The 18,413-nt window shown below is 65.1% G+C and overlaps 2 protein-coding genes across 16 annotated transcripts in view; both read left to right on the top strand.

Annotated features, from left to right (window-relative positions):
- The window catches only part of ARAP1 (ArfGAP with RhoGAP domain, ankyrin repeat and PH domain 1), a 45,263-nt gene extending 34,043 nt beyond the window's left edge, over positions 1-11,220 (top strand). For 12 of the 15 annotated variants that reach the window (XM_080607034.1, XM_080607032.1, XM_080607036.1 and 9 more), the window contains 19 exons: positions 193-295; positions 371-566; positions 874-919; positions 1,118-1,281; positions 1,570-1,782; positions 2,242-2,347; positions 2,574-2,721; positions 2,906-2,989; positions 3,328-3,396; positions 3,560-3,677; positions 4,412-4,525; positions 4,646-4,788; positions 5,958-5,990; positions 7,154-7,236; positions 8,435-8,485; positions 9,045-9,108; positions 9,216-9,371; positions 10,479-10,517; positions 10,699-11,220. In XM_080607034.1, the coding sequence (XP_080463160.1) occupies positions 193-295; positions 371-566; positions 874-919; positions 1,118-1,281; positions 1,570-1,782; positions 2,242-2,347; positions 2,574-2,721; positions 2,906-2,989; positions 3,328-3,396; positions 3,560-3,677; positions 4,412-4,525; positions 4,646-4,788; positions 5,958-5,990; positions 7,154-7,236; positions 8,435-8,485; positions 9,045-9,108; positions 9,216-9,371; positions 10,479-10,496 (1,909 nt within the window). In that variant the 3' untranslated portion in view covers positions 10,497-10,517; positions 10,699-11,220. The remainder of the gene's footprint in view (positions 1-192; positions 296-370; positions 567-873; positions 920-1,117; positions 1,282-1,569; positions 1,783-2,241; positions 2,348-2,573; positions 2,722-2,905; positions 2,990-3,327; positions 3,397-3,559; positions 3,678-4,411; positions 4,526-4,645; positions 4,789-5,957; positions 5,991-7,153; positions 7,237-8,434; positions 8,486-9,044; positions 9,109-9,215; positions 9,372-10,478; positions 10,518-10,698) is intronic. The other 3 variants (XM_080607030.1, XM_080607029.1, XM_080607031.1) reach the window with 2 other exon arrangements.
- Positions 11,221-13,839: 2,619 nt separating this feature from the next.
- On the top strand, positions 13,840-17,710 carry LOC308187831 (uncharacterized protein; the record flags this gene model as incomplete). Its single annotated transcript, XM_080576188.1, has 3 exons — positions 13,840-13,850; positions 14,145-14,569; positions 14,615-17,710. The coding sequence occupies 3 exons, from the start codon at positions 13,840-13,842 to the stop codon at positions 15,112-15,114; spliced, it is 936 nt and encodes a 311-aa protein (XP_080432314.1). The 3' UTR covers positions 15,115-17,710.
- Between the last annotated feature and the right edge of the window lie 703 nt (positions 17,711-18,413).

The raw sequence follows: 18,413 nt of genomic DNA, 5'->3' as shown, positions 1-18,413 counted from the left end.
ACCAGAGTGAGCAAAGCACTTGGGAACCCTGGGGATGGGCTGGGGGGTCCCCAGTCAGATGGACCACCGGTGGAGCTGAGCCCCTCTCCGCTCCTGCCGTGGGATGCTCCCCCCGGCGCTGTGCCTGGTGCCAAACCGGTGCCTTCGTGCCACGCGTGGGCATTGAGGCTCCTCGTTCCCTTCCTCCCGCAGGATCGAGAGCACGTTCGAGGTGTACATCGAGTCGGAGAGGCTCTACCTGTTCGGGCTGGACTGCCCCGAGGCCGCTCGGGAATGGCTCAAGTCCATCGCCAAGGTGGGAACCGGGGCGCTGGGGCCGGCGTGGGGGCTGGGGGCTGCGCGCTGACGGCCCCCCCTGCCCCCTCCCCAGTCCTTCGTCCCCCCCCATGCAGAGGAGCTGCTGAGCCACGACTTCGAGAGGATCGGCCGCCTGCTCTACAAGGGGGGCCTCAACCTGGAGCGCGCCAAGGAGGGCTGGTTCGCCCTGGCCGGCTCCACGCTCTACGTCTGCTTCGAGGACAGCGAGCGCCAAGAGGCTCTTCAGCTGCGCAAGCTGCAGGAGCTCTGTACGTGCCCCGTCCCCCTCCGCTGGACCCATGTTCAGGCTGGTGGGGGGTCCTGGGGGTGCCAGACCCTGCCCCAAGCAGCTGCGTGGTTGCTGTGGGGTTATCCAGCCCGGTGGCAGCCAGCAGGGTGCTTGCGGTGGGGTCTGGTGGGTGTCGCGCCCACGTCCTGGGAGCTCGGGGTCCCTCCTCTGGGCAGGGCGCTTCCCCTGGCAGCTCTTCCTCCTCTCCATCCTCTTCCCCACTGCTGCTCACCCAGCCTGGGCTGGAGCTGGATGGCTCCTGACGGGCTCCTGCCTTCCCTTCGCAGCCATCCAGGGGGACAACGAGGTGCTGGTGCTGGTGGAGAGGCGGAGGTAAACGCGGAGCTGGTGGCGCAGCCCGGCTGGAGGGTGGGTGGGGACCAGCCCCCCTCCAGCAAAATATCCCCCCCTGCCCAAGCCCACCATGGTCCTGGGATGCCTTCACCCTCGGGGGAGCCCGGGCTGGGGGCTGTGCCCGTGGGTTTGGGAAGGGGGCGGCTGAGCCCCCACTGAGCCCGCGGCCGCCGGCAGGACGCTGTACATCCAGGGCGAGAGGAGGCTGGATTTCCTGGGCTGGGTGCACGCCATCCAGAAGGCTGCGGGCAGCTCGGGGGACACCCTGTCGGAGCAGCAGCTGACCGAGGGGGACGTCCCCATGCTGGTGGACCGGTGCATCGACTACATCACGCAGTGCGGTACGCGCCCTCGCTGTACGGGGACGGTGTGGGTAACCCCATCAGCTTGCCATGGCAAGGGGCAGCCTGAGACCCGTTTTCCTCCTGCCCTGAGCATCTGCCGCAGCTCCGTGGGAGGCTGGAGCGGGGCTTGGCTCCTGCCCACAGCTCCTCGGTGGCCGGGGAACACCTGCGGGGCGGGGAGCACCGCGTCCCCTCGCAGGGACCCTTTGATGGGCAGCCAGCGGGGTGGGCGGGTGGCCAAAACGTGGTGGTCCCAAGGGCTCACCGCCGGCTGCTCTGCCCCAGGGCTGACGTCCGAGGGCATTTACCGCAAGAGCGGGCAGAACTCGAAGACCACCAGCCTGCTGGAGATGCTGCGCCGCGACGCCCGCAGCGTGCGCCTGAAGGAGGGTGAGCACCACGTGGACGACGTCGCCAACACCCTCAAGCGCTTCTTCCGCGACCTGGGCGACGGGCTCTTCACCCGGCGCTGGAGCCAGGACTGGCTGCGGGCCACGGGTGAGGGCGAGGGCAGCGGCGGTGCTGGGATAGGGGCTGCAAGCCATGGTGGAGCCTTCCCCGGAGGGTCCTGGTGCCGAAAAGCTGAGCCTGGCCCCCCCCCTGCTTGATCCTCTCTTTGCACATCTGGGGTCCAGATGTTTCCCTTGGCCGGCATGGCAGTGGCCGTGAGTCAGAGCCGCCGGGTGCCGAGCCCGGGGTGGGGAGAGGAATGCGCCCGCTGGCCCCGCACCCAGGTCTGGCTGGGGGGCTCGCCTTTCGCTCCTGGATCCGGCCCCCAAGCAGCGGGGCTGGAGGCACCCGGGTGCAAAACAGCCAAAAAAGCTGGGATGTGCCAGCCCCACCAGCTGTGTGGTGGGGTGGGAGGCCCCAAAGTGGGGTCCGGGTAGGGGATGGGGTGGGTGGGAGTCTTCATCGCGGCTTCACGCCCCTTCATGCTTGCACTTTTCCCCCTCGCAGCGCTGGAGGATGAGGAGGCGAAGATCAGGGAGTACCGGCGGCTCCTGGACACCCTCCCCACGGTGAACAGGGCCACGCTGAAGGCGCTCATCAACCACCTCTTTCGGTACGGCGTGGGTCCCCAAAGCCCCGTGGGGCATCACCCCATCTGCTGGGGGGTTTTGGGGGGGGTGTGGGGTGCAGGAGAGCCTTCATCCCTCTGGTTCATCCCAAGCAAAAGAATGGGGATTTAGGGACAAGCTGTGCCCGAAGCTGAGCACCACGTCCCAGTGCAGCTGAAGGGGGTCCTGGGGGGTGGCACGGGGCAGGAATCATAATGGGGTGCCCCGTAGGGTCCAGCGCTTCTCGGGGGACAACCAGATGAACACGCACAACCTGGCCATCGTCTTCGGGCCCACGCTCTTCCAGACGGACGGGAAGGACTACAAGGCGGGCCGGGTGGTGGAGGACCTCATCAGCCACTACGTGAAGATTTTCAACGTAGGTTTGAACGCACAAAATTCAAGCCTACAAAGTTCTGCCCTGGGGGGGGTTGGGAGATACTGCAGGGCCCCCTGGCACCTGCCTGTGCCGACACATGGATGCACCAAGGGTGGCTCCCCAGGGATGGGGGCAGTGGGAGGAAAGTGGTCCCACCTGACCCCTGGGCTCCCCTCCTTGGCAGGTCAACGACCAAGAGATGAAGAAGCAGCAGGACGAGATCATGGCCATCATGAAGATGCGGGAGGCAGCGTCCAGCGGCACGCAGGTGGGGACCTTCCCAGGGCACCCTCTCCGTGGGGGGGGACATTGCCCCCCTGACTGCTCAGCACCTTCTGCAGGTTCCCCCGGCCGGGGTATCCACGGCCAGGGTGCGGGGGCACTGGGACACGTGCTGAAGGTCCTCGTGTCCCCTCTCATGTCCCTAGTGGTGGCTGCGCTGCTGGTGTCACCCTCCTTGGGGGGCTTATTTGGTGTCCCCAGATTAGGGGAGGATTTGAGGGGCAGGCAGCCCCCTGCCTGCAGCAGCACATGGGGGGAACATGGGGGGGATAAAACCCATGCGTGGGGAGCTGTGGGTGAGAGCAATTTCCCGCTGCCCTGCAGCAAGCCGGGGACTTCATCTGCACGGTGTACCTGGAGGAGAAGAAGACGGAGACAGAGCAGCACGTCAAGGTGAGGGGGGGGGCGGAGGAGGGCGCAGTGGGGATGGGGACCCCCGTTGTGTGCCCAAACCTCGGCTCTGAGCCGGCATCTCTGCGAGGAGGGTGGCACGGCACGGGGACGGGCGCGGGGGCTGGCACCGGCTGAGCGAGGGCTGTCCCCCTGTCCCCTGCAGATCCCGGCCACGATGACGGCCGAGGAGCTCACCTTCGAGATCCTGGACCGGAGGAAAATCGTCACGAAGGAGAAGGACTACTGGAGCTGCTTCGAAGTGAACGAGAGGGAGGAGGCAGGTCGGTGAGGCGGCGGGGATGGGGATGGGGATGGGGTTGGGGATGGGATGGGATGGGATGGGGATGGGATGGGGATGGGATGGGATGGGATGGGATGGGGATGGGGATGGGGATGGGGTGGGGATGGGATGGGGATGGGGATGGGGATGGGGATGGGGATGGGGATGGGATGGGATGGGGATGGGATGGGGATGGGATGGGATGGGATGGGATGGGATGGGATGGGATGGGATGGGGATGGGGATGGGGATGGGGATGGGGATGGGGATGGGGACGGGATGGGGATGGGGAGGGTCCATGGAGACCACGGTGTGAGCAGGATGAGGCCCCAGCCCTGCCCACGGGGACCCAGCTGGAGCCCCTGCTGGTGGCTCAACATGCTGGTGGGGAAGCAGGCGATGCCAAGGACCAGCCAGCCCTAAAACACAAGAGATCCTCGGGCTGTCGGGGGCTGGGATTAGCCCCACGTTGACCATTCATGCACTAACTTTTGCGAAATACTCTGTGTGTGTGGAAATGTGTGTGCATGAACTGCCTCCATGCGTGTTTTGCCAACATGTGTGCAGGTTTCCCATTGCCTACAGCACCGTGTTTAGAAACCACACGCATTTTGCAATTGCAATACGGTTTTTTTTGCAATTTTGGGAAATTGCAATTGCTCAGCGGCCACCTGCCCACCCGGCGCTCCCCGGGGACCCTTGTGCGTGTCCCCGAGCCCTGCGTGTCCCCAACAGAGCGGCCCTTGCACTACTCCGAGAAAGTGCTGCCCATCCTGCACTGCCTGGGCACCGACAGCTACCTGGTGGTGAAGAAGCAGCTCTCCATGGAGAACATGCTCATCTACCTCGGTGAGGGCGGCAGGCGGCGGGACACGGGGGTGGGAAGGGGGTCTGGGTCTGCCCGCACCCATCCTGGGGGCCTGACCCCCCCTGGGGGGGCTGGAGCTGCTCAGGTGTGTGTGTCCCCAGCCAGCAGAGTGGGTGACTGCAAGCACGGCATGATGAAGTTTCGGGAGGAGAGGAACCTGCTGGGGCTCGGCCTCAGCACCGGCTTCCACGACCGCTACTTCATCCTGAACCACACCTGCCTGCGGCTCTACAAGGAAGTGCGGGTGAGCTTCCCTTCCCTTCCCTTCCCTTCCCTTCCCTTCCCTTCCCTTCCCTTCCCTTCCCTTCCCTTCCCTTCCCTTCCCTTCCCTTCCCTTCCCTTCCCTTCCCTTCCCTTCCCTTCCCTTCCCTTCCCTTCCCTTCCCTTCCCTTCCCTTCCCTTCCCTTCCCTTCCCTTCCCTTCCCTTCCCTTCCCTTCCCTTCCCTTCCCTTCCCTTCCCTTCCCTTCCCTTCCCTTCCCTTCCCTTCCCTTCCCTTCCCTTCCCTTCCCTTCCCTTCCCTTCCCTTCCCTTCCCTTCCCTTCCCTTCCCTTCCCTTCCCTTCCCTTCCCTTCCCTTCCCTTCCCTTCCCTTCCCTTCCCTTCCCTTCCCTTCCCTTCCCTTCCCTTCCCTTCCCTTCCCTTCCCTTCCCTTCCCTTCCCTTCCCTTCCCTTCCCTTCCCTTCCCTTCCCTTCCCTTCCCTTCCCTTCCCTTCCCTTCCCTTCCCTTCCCTTCCCTTCCCTTCCCTTCCCTTCCCTTCCCTTCCCTTCCCTTCCCTTCCCTTCCCTTCCCTTCCCTTCCCTTCCCTTCCCTTCCCTTCCCTTCCCTTCCCTTCCCTTCCCTTCCCTTCCCTTCCCTTCCCTTCCCTTCCCTTCCCTTCCCTTCCCCGCCCCCTTCCCCTCCCCTTCCCCTTCCCCTTCCCCTTCCCCTTCCCTTCCCCTTCCCCTTCCCCTTCCCCTTCCCCTTCCCCTTCCCCTTCCCCTTCCCCTTCCCCTTCCCTTTCCCCTTCCCCTCCCCTTCCCCTTCCCCTCCCTAGCTGTGCCGTGCTGTGTTCCTGCTGCTGGGAGTCCCCCGGGGACGTGGGGCATCGTGCTGGCACCGTGCGGGGCTGGCATCTTGCAGGCTGGTGCCAGCGGCGGTCGAGCTGACCCCAGACCAGGAGCTTGGTGGGCATGAGCCAGGAGCCGGCCCCAAATTAGTGCAAGGGGTCAGGGGGGAGCCCCAATGCTCCCTTGTCCTTTGGGGATGCTCTCCGGTCCCCACTGCCCTCTGCTCAGGACCCCCCAGCCCAGCACCACCCCGACGTGCCGCTGCCTTCGCCCCATCCCTGCCGAGGCCCGGCGTGCCTGGTGGGTGGCAGGGGTTCTCCATCCCGTCCCCCGTGTGGGGTTTAACCCCGCTCCTCTGTTAAACAGAGCCTGAAGCAGCGGACCCCCGTGCTGGAGAACGTGAGTAGAGGGCCGAGCCGGGGCGTGCAGAGGAGCCCTGGCCCTCTGCCCTTACAAGGCTGCCGGGGCCCGGCCCTGATCCAATCCTGCAGCTCTCGGCACGTGCTGGGCGATGTGCGCCCCTCCGTGCCCGAGCCCCGGCCGTGCTGGGGGGGGTGGTTAACAAAACGGTGCGATGCCGTCCCTCCCCGTTAGCTCTGGGTGGCCCCCAGCCTTGGGGACGCACCGTCTGGCACCCCGTTATTCTCCGGTTCTGCTCCAGGAGCTGGGCACGGGGCTGGGGGGGCAGCACGGAGGGGATGGGATGGGCTCACGCCACCATCCCAAGGGGATTGGATCAGGCCCTTGTAAGTCACCCGCCTGTATGCTAAGGGGGGGCCCTGAGGTCCCCCCCCTGTGCCACCCGCTGCCGGAGCATGGCTTGTGGCACCACGTGGGGCATGGCGAGAGAGCAGTGGCACCGGGAGGTCTGGGGGCAGCAGGGCACCGGGGGGGGCCTTCCCCAATTCCCCCCCACCTTTGGGGGCTGCCCAGTGCAGGTGCAGCTCCGTCAGCACGCAGAGGATGTGACAATGGGCAGGGTTTCCCTGGCTGGTGTGCGGTGGGGACGGAGCTGGGGCTCCCTTCTGCGCCCCAGGGGTGTGAGAGTGGCCCTGGGGAGGCACCTGCCTGCTGCGCCGTGCCGTGTCATGCCGTGCCATGCCATGCCGTGCTGCGCCATGCCATGCCATGCCGCACCATGCTGTGCCATGCCGTGCTGTGCTGCACCTTGCTTTTCCCTGCCGTGCCGTGCCGTGCCATGCTGTGCCATGCCGTGCTGTGCTGCACCTTGCTTTTCCCTGCCGTGCCGTGCCGTGTCGTGCCGTGCCGTGCCATGCCGTGCCGTGCCCACAGCAGGACATTTGCAGAGGTGGCAGCGCAGGGCCAGCACACGGCCGTGCCTCGTCGCAGGCTGCCATCTGCTGGGAAACGTCCCCATGGTGCTCCCAGCTCCGAAGGCAGCCAGCCCCATGCCTGGGGACCTGCCTGCCTGCGTCCCCTCTGCCTGGGGGCTCTGCCCTGGGAGATGCTGGGGCTGTGGCCTCTGCTCCGCCCTGGGCTTTGCCCTCACCCTTGGCAAGCCCAGACCAGGACCGCAGCCCAAGGCAGCGCTCTCTCCGCAGAGCCACAAGCCGGAGAAGGAGTGGCCCGTCAGGAACCTGAGGGTCTACCTGGGCGTCAAGAAGAAGCTCCGGCCCCCGACGTGGTGAGGGAGCACCGCCTGGTGCCCAGCTGCCGGGGACAGCCCCCTGGGGACGGGGACAGGGGCACCGTGGCTGTGGGGACGCGGCTCCTGGTGGCCGTGCCTCTTGCCACCAGATGTCAGAGCAGCCTCGCAGGACACAGCTGCAGCCTGGGGCCAGCGTGGGGACGGGGACCCGTCACCGTCCTGCCCTACCCTTGGTGGCACGGCAGGGAGGGGGCGATGGGCGGAGGCCGGAGTGTGCGTGTGCAAGTGTGTGTGAGTGTGTGCGTGCATGTAAGTGTGCCTCCGTGCCACATATGCATGTGCATCCATGTCAGAGTATGTGTGCGTGTCTGTGCATGTGTGTGCGCATGCATGCAAGTGTGCATGTGTGTGCCTGTGAGCGTGTGCATCCATGTCAGTATGTGCGTGCATACATGTGAGTGCATGCACACTCGTGTGCATTTAAGTACATGTGCAGATGTGTACATGCGTGTGTGCACATGTGCATGTGTGCGTATGCATACATGTGTGTGCCTGTGTATATATGTATGTGCACGTGTGTGCAAATGTGTGCCGTGCATCTATGCACATACGTGTGTGTGTAAGAGTGACAGTGTATACGCATGTGCATGCATGTGAGTGTGCACACGTGTGTGTAGTCATGGGAATGGTTGTAGGGCTGGGGGTGGTTGTAGGGCTAGGGGTGGTTGTAGGGATGGGGGTGGTTGTAGGGATGGGGGTGGTTGTAGGGATGGGGATGGTTGTAGGATGGAGATGGCTGTAGGGATGGGGTGGTTGTAGGATGGTGGTGGTTGTAGGGATGGGGTTGGTTGTAGGATTGGGATGGTTATAGGGATGGGATGGTTGTAGGGTTGGGGGTGGTTTTAGGGATGGGATGGTTGTAGGGATGGGGGTGGCTGTAGGGATGGGATGGTTGTAGGGATGGGGGTGGTTGTAGGGATGGGGGTGGTTGTAGGGATGGGGATGGTTGTAGGGATGGGATGGTTGTAGGGATGGGGTGGTTGTAGGGATGGGATGGTTGTAGGGATGGGGTGGTTGTAGGGATGGGGTGGTTGTAGGGATGGGATGGTTGTAGGGATGGGGTGGTTGTAGGGATGGGGGTAGCTGTTGGGATACTTTAAAACCTGATGTGCCTGGAGCTGCGGCAGGGAATTCCGGGAGGCTGTTCCTCATGCTTTCACTTCTCCCCTTCCAGCTGGGGCTTTACGGTCTTCTACGAGAACGAGAAGCACGAGAAGCAGCAATGGTGAGGACAGGGGCGGGCAGGGGGATGCTAAATCCCCGTGTTAGGACAGACGGACACCCTGCACTGGCCGCGGGGGCTGCAGATGGGGATTTCCGCAAGCAGAGCCGTGCCCTGGCGCAGGCTGCGTGCCAATGGGGTCGGATCCTGCCCCTGCCCGTCCCTAGCTCCTTCAGTCCCCAGGGTCTATAGGGCCCCATGCAGAGCAGCAGCTCTCGGCCCCCCTGTGTCCATCTCTGCCCCCCGGGGTGGCTCCAGCCCCTCTGAGCACCCCTGGGCTGCCTGCGCCTCACCCCGCGCCACGTTGGGGGGTTTCCCCAGCAGACTCTGGGTGTCACCTGCTCGCTAATGACTGTGCCAGTAATTTGTCACCCGCTGCATTGCTGCTAAGCCCCTGACACCCACCGACGCCCCCAGCCCGGGGCCCAGACAGCTTCCTAGCACCCGGCTAAAAACGGGCCCTGCAGCAGTGCTCGGTCCCCATCCTCACCCCGAACCGTGCCGGGTGCCCCCCAACCCCACAGGAGCACGTCCCTGACACGGGTGGGTGCTGTCCCCGCAGGTACCTGTGCTGTGACACCCAGGCCGACCTGCGGGAGTGGTTCGCCACCTTCCTCCACGTGCAGGTAACGCCGAGCCCTGGGGGGGCACCGTGGGCGTAGGGACCCCTTTCCCCCCCCCCGTTGGGCTCCCGCAGCCCCGGCGCTCACCCGGTGCCGTGCCCCGTCCCCAGCACGGCGGCGCCCTGTGGCCCTCGGAGACCTGCAAGGTGCGGGCATCGCGGACGCAGCAGGACGCCAGGTTGGGTAACATCTCCCTCATCCCGCTGCGCGGCAATGAGAGCGAGATGAGGAACAGTGTGGCTGCTTTCGCTACTGACCCGCTGACCGTGAGTGAGGCCGGGGGCGCGGGGCCGCGGCCCCGCTGCATCACACGGGGTGGGGGGGAGGGGGCCCTTATGGAACAGCGTCACCCTACCGGGAGACACTGGGATGACTGGGGGCGGCTGTCCCTTCCCCGTGCCCTGTCCAGCCCCCGGGTGGGGTGGGGTGGGGTGGGGGGGGTGTTGTCCTGGGAGCAGGGGTGCCCCGAACCGTGTGATGCAGGGCGAGGGGCTGCTGCGGGACCGGTGATTTTCCCGGTAACGGGGCCACGTCTCCGGAACGCCCTTGGGTCACCAAGCAGCTCCCCTCCTGCTCTCTCGCTGCCGGACCCCACACCAGCCATCCTGCTGGGGGGGCTGCTGTGTGCCGGGGTCCCCCCCACGCCTGGGGTGTCCACGCTCAGCCACAGGGCCTGTGGGAGCAGCACGGAGCTGCCCAGCACCCCGCGGGTCCTCGTTGCTGTTATAAACCTGAGCGCCTGGCTGCGCCCCCGTGGACAACTGGGCGTCCTCGGCTGTGCCACCGAGGGTGCCCCGAGGGCACGGTTTGGCTGCCAGGGGTGCACCCCACCTCAGCCTGGCTCGGGTTTATAACTGGGAAGTGGGGCTGCTCTGCTGGGGATGCTCCCCGTGGGCTTCGCTCCGGTCTGCGCTTCGCGGTGTGCGCCCACCCGTGGTCCCTGCCCCTGCCTCTGCACCCCAGGGGCCGTGAAGCAGGGGTCGGTGTGGTGCGGGGCGAGGGGCCAGCACCCCGGGGTGCCTGGCGTGGTGGGCAGCACCTGCTGGTGCCAGAGCACGCGGCTGTGTCCTGCCAGCAGGTTCAGAAATGGTTCGGGTCACCCCCTGCCACCAAAGGAGGGGACGGGGTCTTCGTGGGGTGACACTGCCCTGCTGGCAGGCACGGCTGCCCTGGTTTCCCCACGACGGAGCAGGGACAAACCCAGTGTGTCCCTTCTCCTGCTCCTCCAGCACCCAGGGGAGAGGCAGGGGAGACCCCCTGGTGCCCCTTGCTCCCTGGTTTTCTCCCCCGAACATCCCCAGCTGCTGGTGATGCCTGAACATGCAGGCGGTGGGGAATTAACCGGGGTCTTTCCGCTCTCTCCCTGTCCCCAGCTCCTCCGAAACGTCTGAGCTGGAGGCCTGACACTGCAGGTGGGTGTCTGCTGCTGCTGGGGGGCCAGCCGCTGGCTCGGGGTGACCGCGGCACACGGGTTTGGGGACGGGGTGCGCGGAGGTGCCCGCAGGAACGCGTGCTGTGCCTTGCGTGGAACAAGAAGGGGGACACAAGCAGTGCCCCCCACCCCGCTTCCCTGACCCTCTGCTTGTCCCCCAGGTTCATCTGCGAGCGGGGAAGCCCTCGGGGAGCCGACACCGTGGCGGTGACCCGCGGGCAGCCGGGAGGGGACACGGCAGCAGCGGGGCAGTGGCCACGGACCCTGGGGGGAACCAGGCTGGGCCAGCCCAGCCGCCCCCACCCCGGCTGCTGCTGCTGCTCCGAGCCCCGGGCAGGGAGGCAGCGCCCAGCCGGGCACCCCGCAGCAGGGGGCTTGTCCTTCCCCTCCTTCTCCTCCCTCTGTTTTTAAATCCCTCCTATAAAACGATGCGCGGAGCCCCCGCCCCGCAGCTCCCCATCGCTCCTGGAGAGCCGGTGGCCCAGCCCCGGGGTCCGCGCCCCCCCTCCCCGTGCCGGGCAGGGCAGCAGGGTGGGTTTGGGGAGGGCTGCGTTTGGACAGACCCCCCCCCCCGGCTCCAGCCTCTTCTGTTGGCTGGGGGGCGTGGGGCAGCGGGGTGACTGGAGCTGCCCCCGTCCTGGCACCACATCTTGTTGATATTAAATATTTTGGGGGAAGCCGTGTGGAGGTGTCCGGGTCTGTTTAGTGGGTGGGGGGGAGCACCCCTCGCCCTGCAAGGGGCTGGGAGGGCCGGGTGCCTGCTCCGGAGACACGGGGATGGGGCGATGCTGGTGCTCGGGTGTCTGCCCAGCACCTCCCACGGCAGCCAGAGCGCGCCCACCTCCCCGCGGCACGTCCACCACCCGTGGGGGGACAAAGCCAGCCGCCAGGCGAGGAGAGAAGGCAAAATCCCCCGGGGAAGGGGCTGGGGGGTCACCACCAGCATCCCGCCTGCTGTGCCAGCAAGGAATGGAGTGGCCCTGGGGATGTGCCCGGGGTGCTGGCTTGTTCCTGGAATCGCCCTGGGGCGAGCTCTGGAGGGCGGCGAGCTGGATCTGGGTGCGCTCTGCTTTTAGGGGAAACTGCCTGTGGCCGCCATTCTCGCAGCACTTTAGGGGTCTGTAGCTCTTGTTTTGCTGAAATGCCTTCCGAATCTGTGCTTGGACTTTCCTACAGCCTTGGTAAACGACAAAGCCAAAGGGCACCCCATGTCACCGCCACCAGAAAACACCCCCTGGTCCCTCCTGGGCTCTCTGGCTGCTGCATGAAGATGTGGGAATCGGTGGCTCCTCGGAGCCAACCCTGCGATTTCCTCCCTAACTCCTGCAGCAGCCCCAAAACATGAGTCTGAGAAAAGCTCAGCTCCCAGGGTTTGCTGTGGCCAGGATGGGGATGGGGACGGGGACAGGGCACCTCTGTGGCACTGAGAGCCCCGGGGCGCAGGGACACCGGGGGGTGGGAAGGGGGCACAGGATCCAGCCGAGGGCTGGGCATGGCCAGGGCTTGTCCCACCCGGGGGTGTTCCCAGCTGGGGTCACCCCTTGGGGACCCCTTCCCTTCGGAGTTTCCCAGTGGGGACATGGCTCTTGGGGCTTGTGCGGCCAAGTTGGCACCAAGTGGCACCAAACAGGGCCCTGCCTGTGCCAGCTGTCTCCAGGACAGCTCCCCCTCCTGCTCTGCGCCAGGAGCTCTTTGCCCCCAGACCAGCTGGGCTTCCATCAGAGGCTGTTTCCAACGGCTGGGCTTGGATTTCCCTGCACTGACCCCACGCGGGGACCTCCACGTCGGAACTCAGCACCCAGGAGACGCAGACAGGTGCAATGCCTCCAGCGCAGGAGCCCAGAGCAGGCCAGGCCAGGGGTCCCTGAGGTCCCTGAGGTCCCTGAGGTCCCTGAGGTCCCAGAGGAGCAGCACGGTGGGATGCAGGCTGGCACAAGCTGCATCAGGGAGCGTGCAGAGCTGCGCACCCACGGCCGGGAGCAGAGCTGCGGGTGCTGCACACACGGGATGAGCACGTGCACTTGGAGCCTGCCTGTGTGCTCGGTGTCTGCACAGCACCCGCTGTTTGCACGTGCATTTTTTTGGCACCCACACATGTGCTCGAGGTCTGCAGCATGTGCTCGGTGCCTGCGAGACACGCTCAGCGTCTGCAAGGCTCACACGTCTGCGTGTGCACGTGGGGCTGGCTTTGCGTGTGCACTCGGGGTCTGCGTGTGAACTCAGGCTGCACGTCTGCAGCGTGCTTGGTGGCTGCACACGCCTGGTGTCTGCATGCACCTGCACTCAGTTGGCATGCACACTTGTCTGCACACACGTAGGGCATTTGTAAGTGCATATTTGCAACTTACCATGCATGTGGTCTGCTCGTGTGCTCGCCGCCTGCCTGTACATTTGGTTCCTGCACCGTGCGCTTGGTGCACCGTGCCCCTGAGGTCTGCACGTGCTGGTGGGGAGGCGAGCAATGCAGCACCCAAAAAGGGGAGCAGAGCCTCCGGGTAGCTCCGAGCTGGGCTTTTCACTCTGAGGACTGATTCTGGCCTTTGGGGCTGTGCTGGAGGCTGGCTGGTGCCGCAAGCAGATCCTGAAAGCCACCACGGTCGTGGTTTGGGCTGGGGCTGAGCCACATCAATACCATGGTTCCCATCAGGTCTGGGACCCACGAGGGTAGGATCTGGTTTTCCCTTCATCTCCCTCCTGGTTCCCTGCCTGCACGTGGGCTCCACCAGTGACCTGGCGGGGACCTGACCTGGGAGGGCCTGGAGGAGACGGGGGGGGCTCTGCCCCTCACCCAGCCCCTCTGACCGCAAAGCTGGAGCTCTCGGGGGACCCAGGGTGGGTGCAGGGGGGACTGGGTGTGTTGCAGCCCCTTCTGCTGACCCCGGCTTGGAGCTGGCCCCGCCGCAGGAGGAAGCCCAGCCAAGAGCCTGTCTCCGAGGAGCGGGATGGATGGCTCCTACCTACACCTCCCCTCTATATATAGAGCCGCGGAGGCGAGCGCCATGTGATACCTTGCACAGACAAGTGATTAATCGCAGAGTCATTTGCAAACAACTTAATAAATTCCCGACACCGCCGGCATGCCGGCACGTGAGGGTGATTTCTGGGCCCTCCCCAGCTGCAGGCTGTGACCCGGCGCTGCTCCATGGCGTGCACGGAGCCCTCGGCACGCTCCAGGCTCGTGCTGCTATCACCAGTGGCCCTGGCACGGGCTGGGTCCCTGGGGTGCCGCCGTGCCACCCTCTGCCATACACCAGAGCAGGTAACGGCGGTGCCAGGAGCAGCAGTGACTTTGTGCACTGAGCATGGAGAGTCCGTAAATGCCAAGCAAGAGTCACTGCTGGGGGGGACACCGTGCACCCACGAGGATATTGGGGGCTGCTGGTGGAAATGGGCTGCTCAGAGGGTCTGAGCCTCTCCGCCTGCTGGCCCTGCACTGCTGGGGGATCGAGGTTCGGCCCCTCGGTGAGCAGGCAGAAAGCGCAGAGTTGCTGTGGGTGTGTTTGAACACGAGCATTTGCTTTTCCCAGCAATGCCACCCCCTCCTCCCTGCAGGCTGGATGATGGCTCAGCACCCTGTGTGAGCCCGTCCCTGTCCCCCCTGAAATAGCCCTGAGTGCCTCCCACCAGCCTGGGCTGGTGAGCGCTGCCCATGTGAGGGCTGGAGGTCTGGAGGTGCAACGGCTGGAGGTGCAAGGGCTGGAGGTGCAAGGTCTGGAGATGTGAAGTCTGGAGGTGCAACGGCTGGAGGTGCAAGGGCTGGAGGTGTAAGGTCTGGAGGTGCAACAGCTGGAAGTACAACGGCTGGAGATGCGAGGGCTGGAGGTGTAAGGGCTGGAGGTGCGAGGGCTGGAGGTACAAGGGCTGGAGGTGTGAAGGCTGGAGGTGCAAGGGCTGGAGGTTCAAGGGCTGGATATGTGAGGGCTGGAGGTGTGAGGTCTGGAGGTGTGAGGTCTGGAGGTGTGAGGTCTGGAGGTGCAACGTCTGGAGGTGCAAGGGCTGGAGGTGCAAGGGCTGGAGGTGTGAGGGCTGGAGGTGCAACGGCTGGAAGTGCAAGGCCTGGAGGTGTGAGGGCTGGAGGTGTGAGGGCTGGAGGTGCAAGGGCTGGAGGTGTGCGCAGAGGAGGCACAAGGGCTGGAAGTGTGAGCAGCGGAGATGAGGGCAGTAGACGTACAAGGGCTGGAGACGTGAGCATTGGAGGTGCAAGGGCTGGAGGTGCAAGGGCTGGAGGTGTGAGATCTGGAGGTGTGAGGTCTGGAGGTGCAAGGGCTGGAGGTGCGAGGGCTGGAGGTGTGGGCAGTGGAGGTGTGAGGGCCGGAGGCACAAGGGCTCAAGGTGTGAGCAGGGGAGAGGAGGGGGCCGCCCTGCACGTGGGCGCTGGTGCCCAGGCGCAGGGGGAGGACGCTGCCACCCCCACGGCAGTGCCTGGGCGAGCGGCTCTGCGCTCGCAGCCAGGCTGGGTGTGCGGGGGGGGGATCCATCGCCCGCGGTGCTGCTGCCGCTTGCCAAGTTATGTAAAGTGCCTGGCACCTCCCTGGCACGCAGCAAGCATGCAGCACCTCCGAGCTGGCCGGCCCTGAAGGCCCCTGGGGACTGGGGAGGTGTCGTGTAAATGCATCTGGGGCGGACACCTCTGCGCCCCCCTGACCTGCCCCTCGGGGGGCTCCCCATGTTCACACTCCTGGCCCCGGCAGAGAACTGAGAGGGATCGGGGCAGTGCAGGGAGCCCAGGTGCCCGCTGCGGTGCTGCAGCTGCCCCAGGACACCCGTGGGGGCCGTCCCCCTGCGCCCCCCGTGCCAGCACAGCCGTGCCCATGGCACGCACCGGCACGGGGACCCTGCACCCCGTCCCCACGTCCCGCCGAGCGGCTGCTTTTCTCCCCAACATGGTAATGAACTCCGCGGATTATCAGCTCCCAGATTTAATAGAGGCACAGCCACACTCCAGCAGACTTTAAAACAGTCATTATTTCATCAGCAGCCCCATTAAACTGTCACGGGCTTTGCTGTGCGCTCTCTCATATATTTTTTTTTTCGTTCTCTCCCTCCCGCCTTTTCTCCATCACCAGTTTTTTCACCCCAGCAGCACAGAGCGTGGGGCCGCTGCCTTCCTCCCCCGGAGCAGCACGGCCTTGTCGGGACGCTGCTGCAGCCAAGGGGGTGGGAGGATGGAGGGCTGCTTCCCCCCACGCCCACCCTCGGTTTACCCATCAGTAAAATGGGCTTGGCGTGGGCTGCCCATTGGGGCTGCTCCATGGGGAGGAAGAAACTTTCTACGAATGCAAACTCCAGCCCTATTTTCTGGGGTCCTCACCCCCCTGATCCCATGGAGAGGGGCAGCAGGGCTTCCAGCTGGCGGCAGTGGGAAGGGGAGAGGGGCACAAAGAGATGGGGCAGGGAGAGCCCCCCCCCCCCCCCTTTTGCAACCTTTCCTCAATCCACGCGCTCCCCACCCCCTTCCCACGCTCGCCTCCTCCCTCTCCATCAGCCGCCTACACGCCGCTCCTGGCGTAACAGGGAAAATAAAGGAAATTTCAAAAACTAAATGCGTGCCGAGCGGGCGTGGCGCTGGGGAGAAGGGGCTGCAGAGTTGGGGTGACCCCGCGAAATGCCTCGGCTGGGTTCACCACTGTTACCTGGGGTGCTGGCGGTGCTGGGGGCTTGGTGCTGAGCCCCCTGCACCAAGGTGCTGGGGTGGGCGTCAGGGGCTCTGCACCAGGCAGCTGGGGAGGATGGACGAGGACGTGCAGGGTGAGGAAGGACGCTGGGCAAGGAGACAAGCCCAAGGAGAGCCGGTGGCGGAGGTGGCAGAGGCAGCGATTAAACCTGGGAATTAAATTTTCTCCCCTGCAAAAACCATCCCGGGGCTACTCTGTGCCGAAGGCGCGTCCCAGGGCATGAACGGAGCCAGGCCAGTGCTGTGCCCTCGCAGGGGACGGTCACCAACCCTTGTCACCCCTGTGGCTCCCTGAGAGGTGACGCTGCTGCTCCACGCTGCCCTCGTTACGGCACAGCCCCGGGTGTGCCCGGGGGGGGGGGCGGCAGCCGTGTGGGCACCGGGCTCCTCTTCGCCCACCCGCCTTTGTCGCGCTGTCTGCGAGGGGGAGCTCGCCTTGTCTCTCTCCGTTAAGCTGACGGCAATTTACATTTATTTAAAAATAACAGAGCTTTCAATCTCCCCGCGGGCATCGCCTCCCGCCCCAGCCGCCTCGCAGCGACGCTGTCAGCACGGAGAGGTCCCCGATGTGTCCCCGCACGGGGCTGGCGCTGGCACTTTGGGTGACATCCTGGCACAGCGACACGGCACACACCAGTGCTGACCACGGGGCCCTGGCCGCTCTGATGGCCAGAGCTCCCCTGGCCGACGCAGGCCGAATCCTAACTGAGATGCCCCAGGCGGCCTGCCGGTGGCAGAAGGGCGAGCTGGTGGCCCGAGGTGGGTGGTGTGGGACAGGGACAGCAAAGGGCATCCCCCTGGAGCACCCGCATCCCTCCTCGCTGCAGCCCAGCGCCACGCCGAGCCCTGCCTTTGTCACAGAAAGCGGTGCCAGCGCTCTCCCGAGGGCAGAGGCTAGGAGGAGAAGTAAATCATAAAGCAAAACGAGGAAAGGGGAGAATCGTTCGGAGGAGAAGAACAAATGACAGACTGAAACTCGGGGCATAAATCAGCTTCCTTCTCGACGCCAGTTCAGGAGAAGAAAGAGCCCGGGCTCCTGCTTGGCCGCTGCTCCTCCGGCTGCGGGGCATTTCGGGGGGGATCATACCTGGGAGCTGACATGGGCTTGGTGGGGACATCCCCACAGACACCCTGAGCTGAGCACACAGACGGATACACACCCGTGTGTGCACACACATGCACAATTTGCAAATTCCCACGTGGATGTCGGGTGCAGGATGCGCAGGCAGAACGCGTGCTCGTGCCCCTGCATCCAAAATGCGTGCGCACGCTCGGGCACATGCACACACTCGGGCACGTGCACGGGCACAGGGATAAACAAGCGCCCAGGTGTGCAGCAGCCCCGTGCACACGCAGGCTGGGAACAAACTCACATTTCCATGTTTGTCACCGCCGGGATAAACTCAGCCTGCTTTGTTGCTTTTGACACAAAGAAGTGTCGCAAGTCACCGTCACACGGCGCCTCCCAGACCTTGAATCCAACGTGAAAGAAAGAAAAAGAGGAAAACCTAAAAAAGCTGTGGGACTTAATCATAAAAAAAAAAAAAAAACAGCTCTTTGAGGAGAATCACGTTAAATTGGCTATTTATCTGCGCAGCATCCCGCCGGGAGGTTTCCATGGCTACCTGCGAGCCCTCGCAGCCCGCTGCTGGGGCGGCGGCGTGCCAGCCCCATGTGCCGCGTGTCCCCGGCGGGCCCACCGGTGGCAGACCCCGTGCTGCAGCACCTGTTGCTGCGGCACTTTGCGAACTCGCGTGGATTTAGCCTTGCGTCGTGCAGGGGAGGAGGCGGCGGGTGCAGGGGGCTGGGGTGATTGGCCCCTGGGTGGGTTTGGGAAGATGCCGGGGTGGCCAGCCCCTGGGTGGGCTTGGGGAGATGCTGGGGTCGCCAGCCCCTGGGTGGCCGGGTGGGTTTGGGGAGCTGCCAGGGGTACAACAAGGGGCTGGAGGCTGGGATGGCCGCAGGAGGCAGCGGGGGGCACAGGGGGGCTCGGGCAGGGTGTGGAGCCCCCATGTGCAGGCACAGAGAGGCAGGGTCCGGTGCTGCGGTGGGGACCACGTTCCTCTTGGTCCAGGGGACACCGACGTCCCTGTCCCTGTGTCCAGACAGCCCTGATCACTTCCACACTGCCACTGCCCTGCTGGGAAGGGAGAGCTGAGCACCAGCTCTCAGTGAGGGCAGTAAAACTGATCCACAACCCGT

Source organism: Anser brachyrhynchus, assembly GCF_964034855.1.
Source record: "Anser brachyrhynchus genome assembly, chromosome: 1".
Taxonomy (NCBI): domain Eukaryota; kingdom Metazoa; phylum Chordata; class Aves; order Anseriformes; family Anatidae; genus Anser; species Anser brachyrhynchus.
The sequence above is the reverse complement of the archived record's forward strand: the minus strand, read 5'-3'. Positions and strand labels throughout refer to the sequence as shown.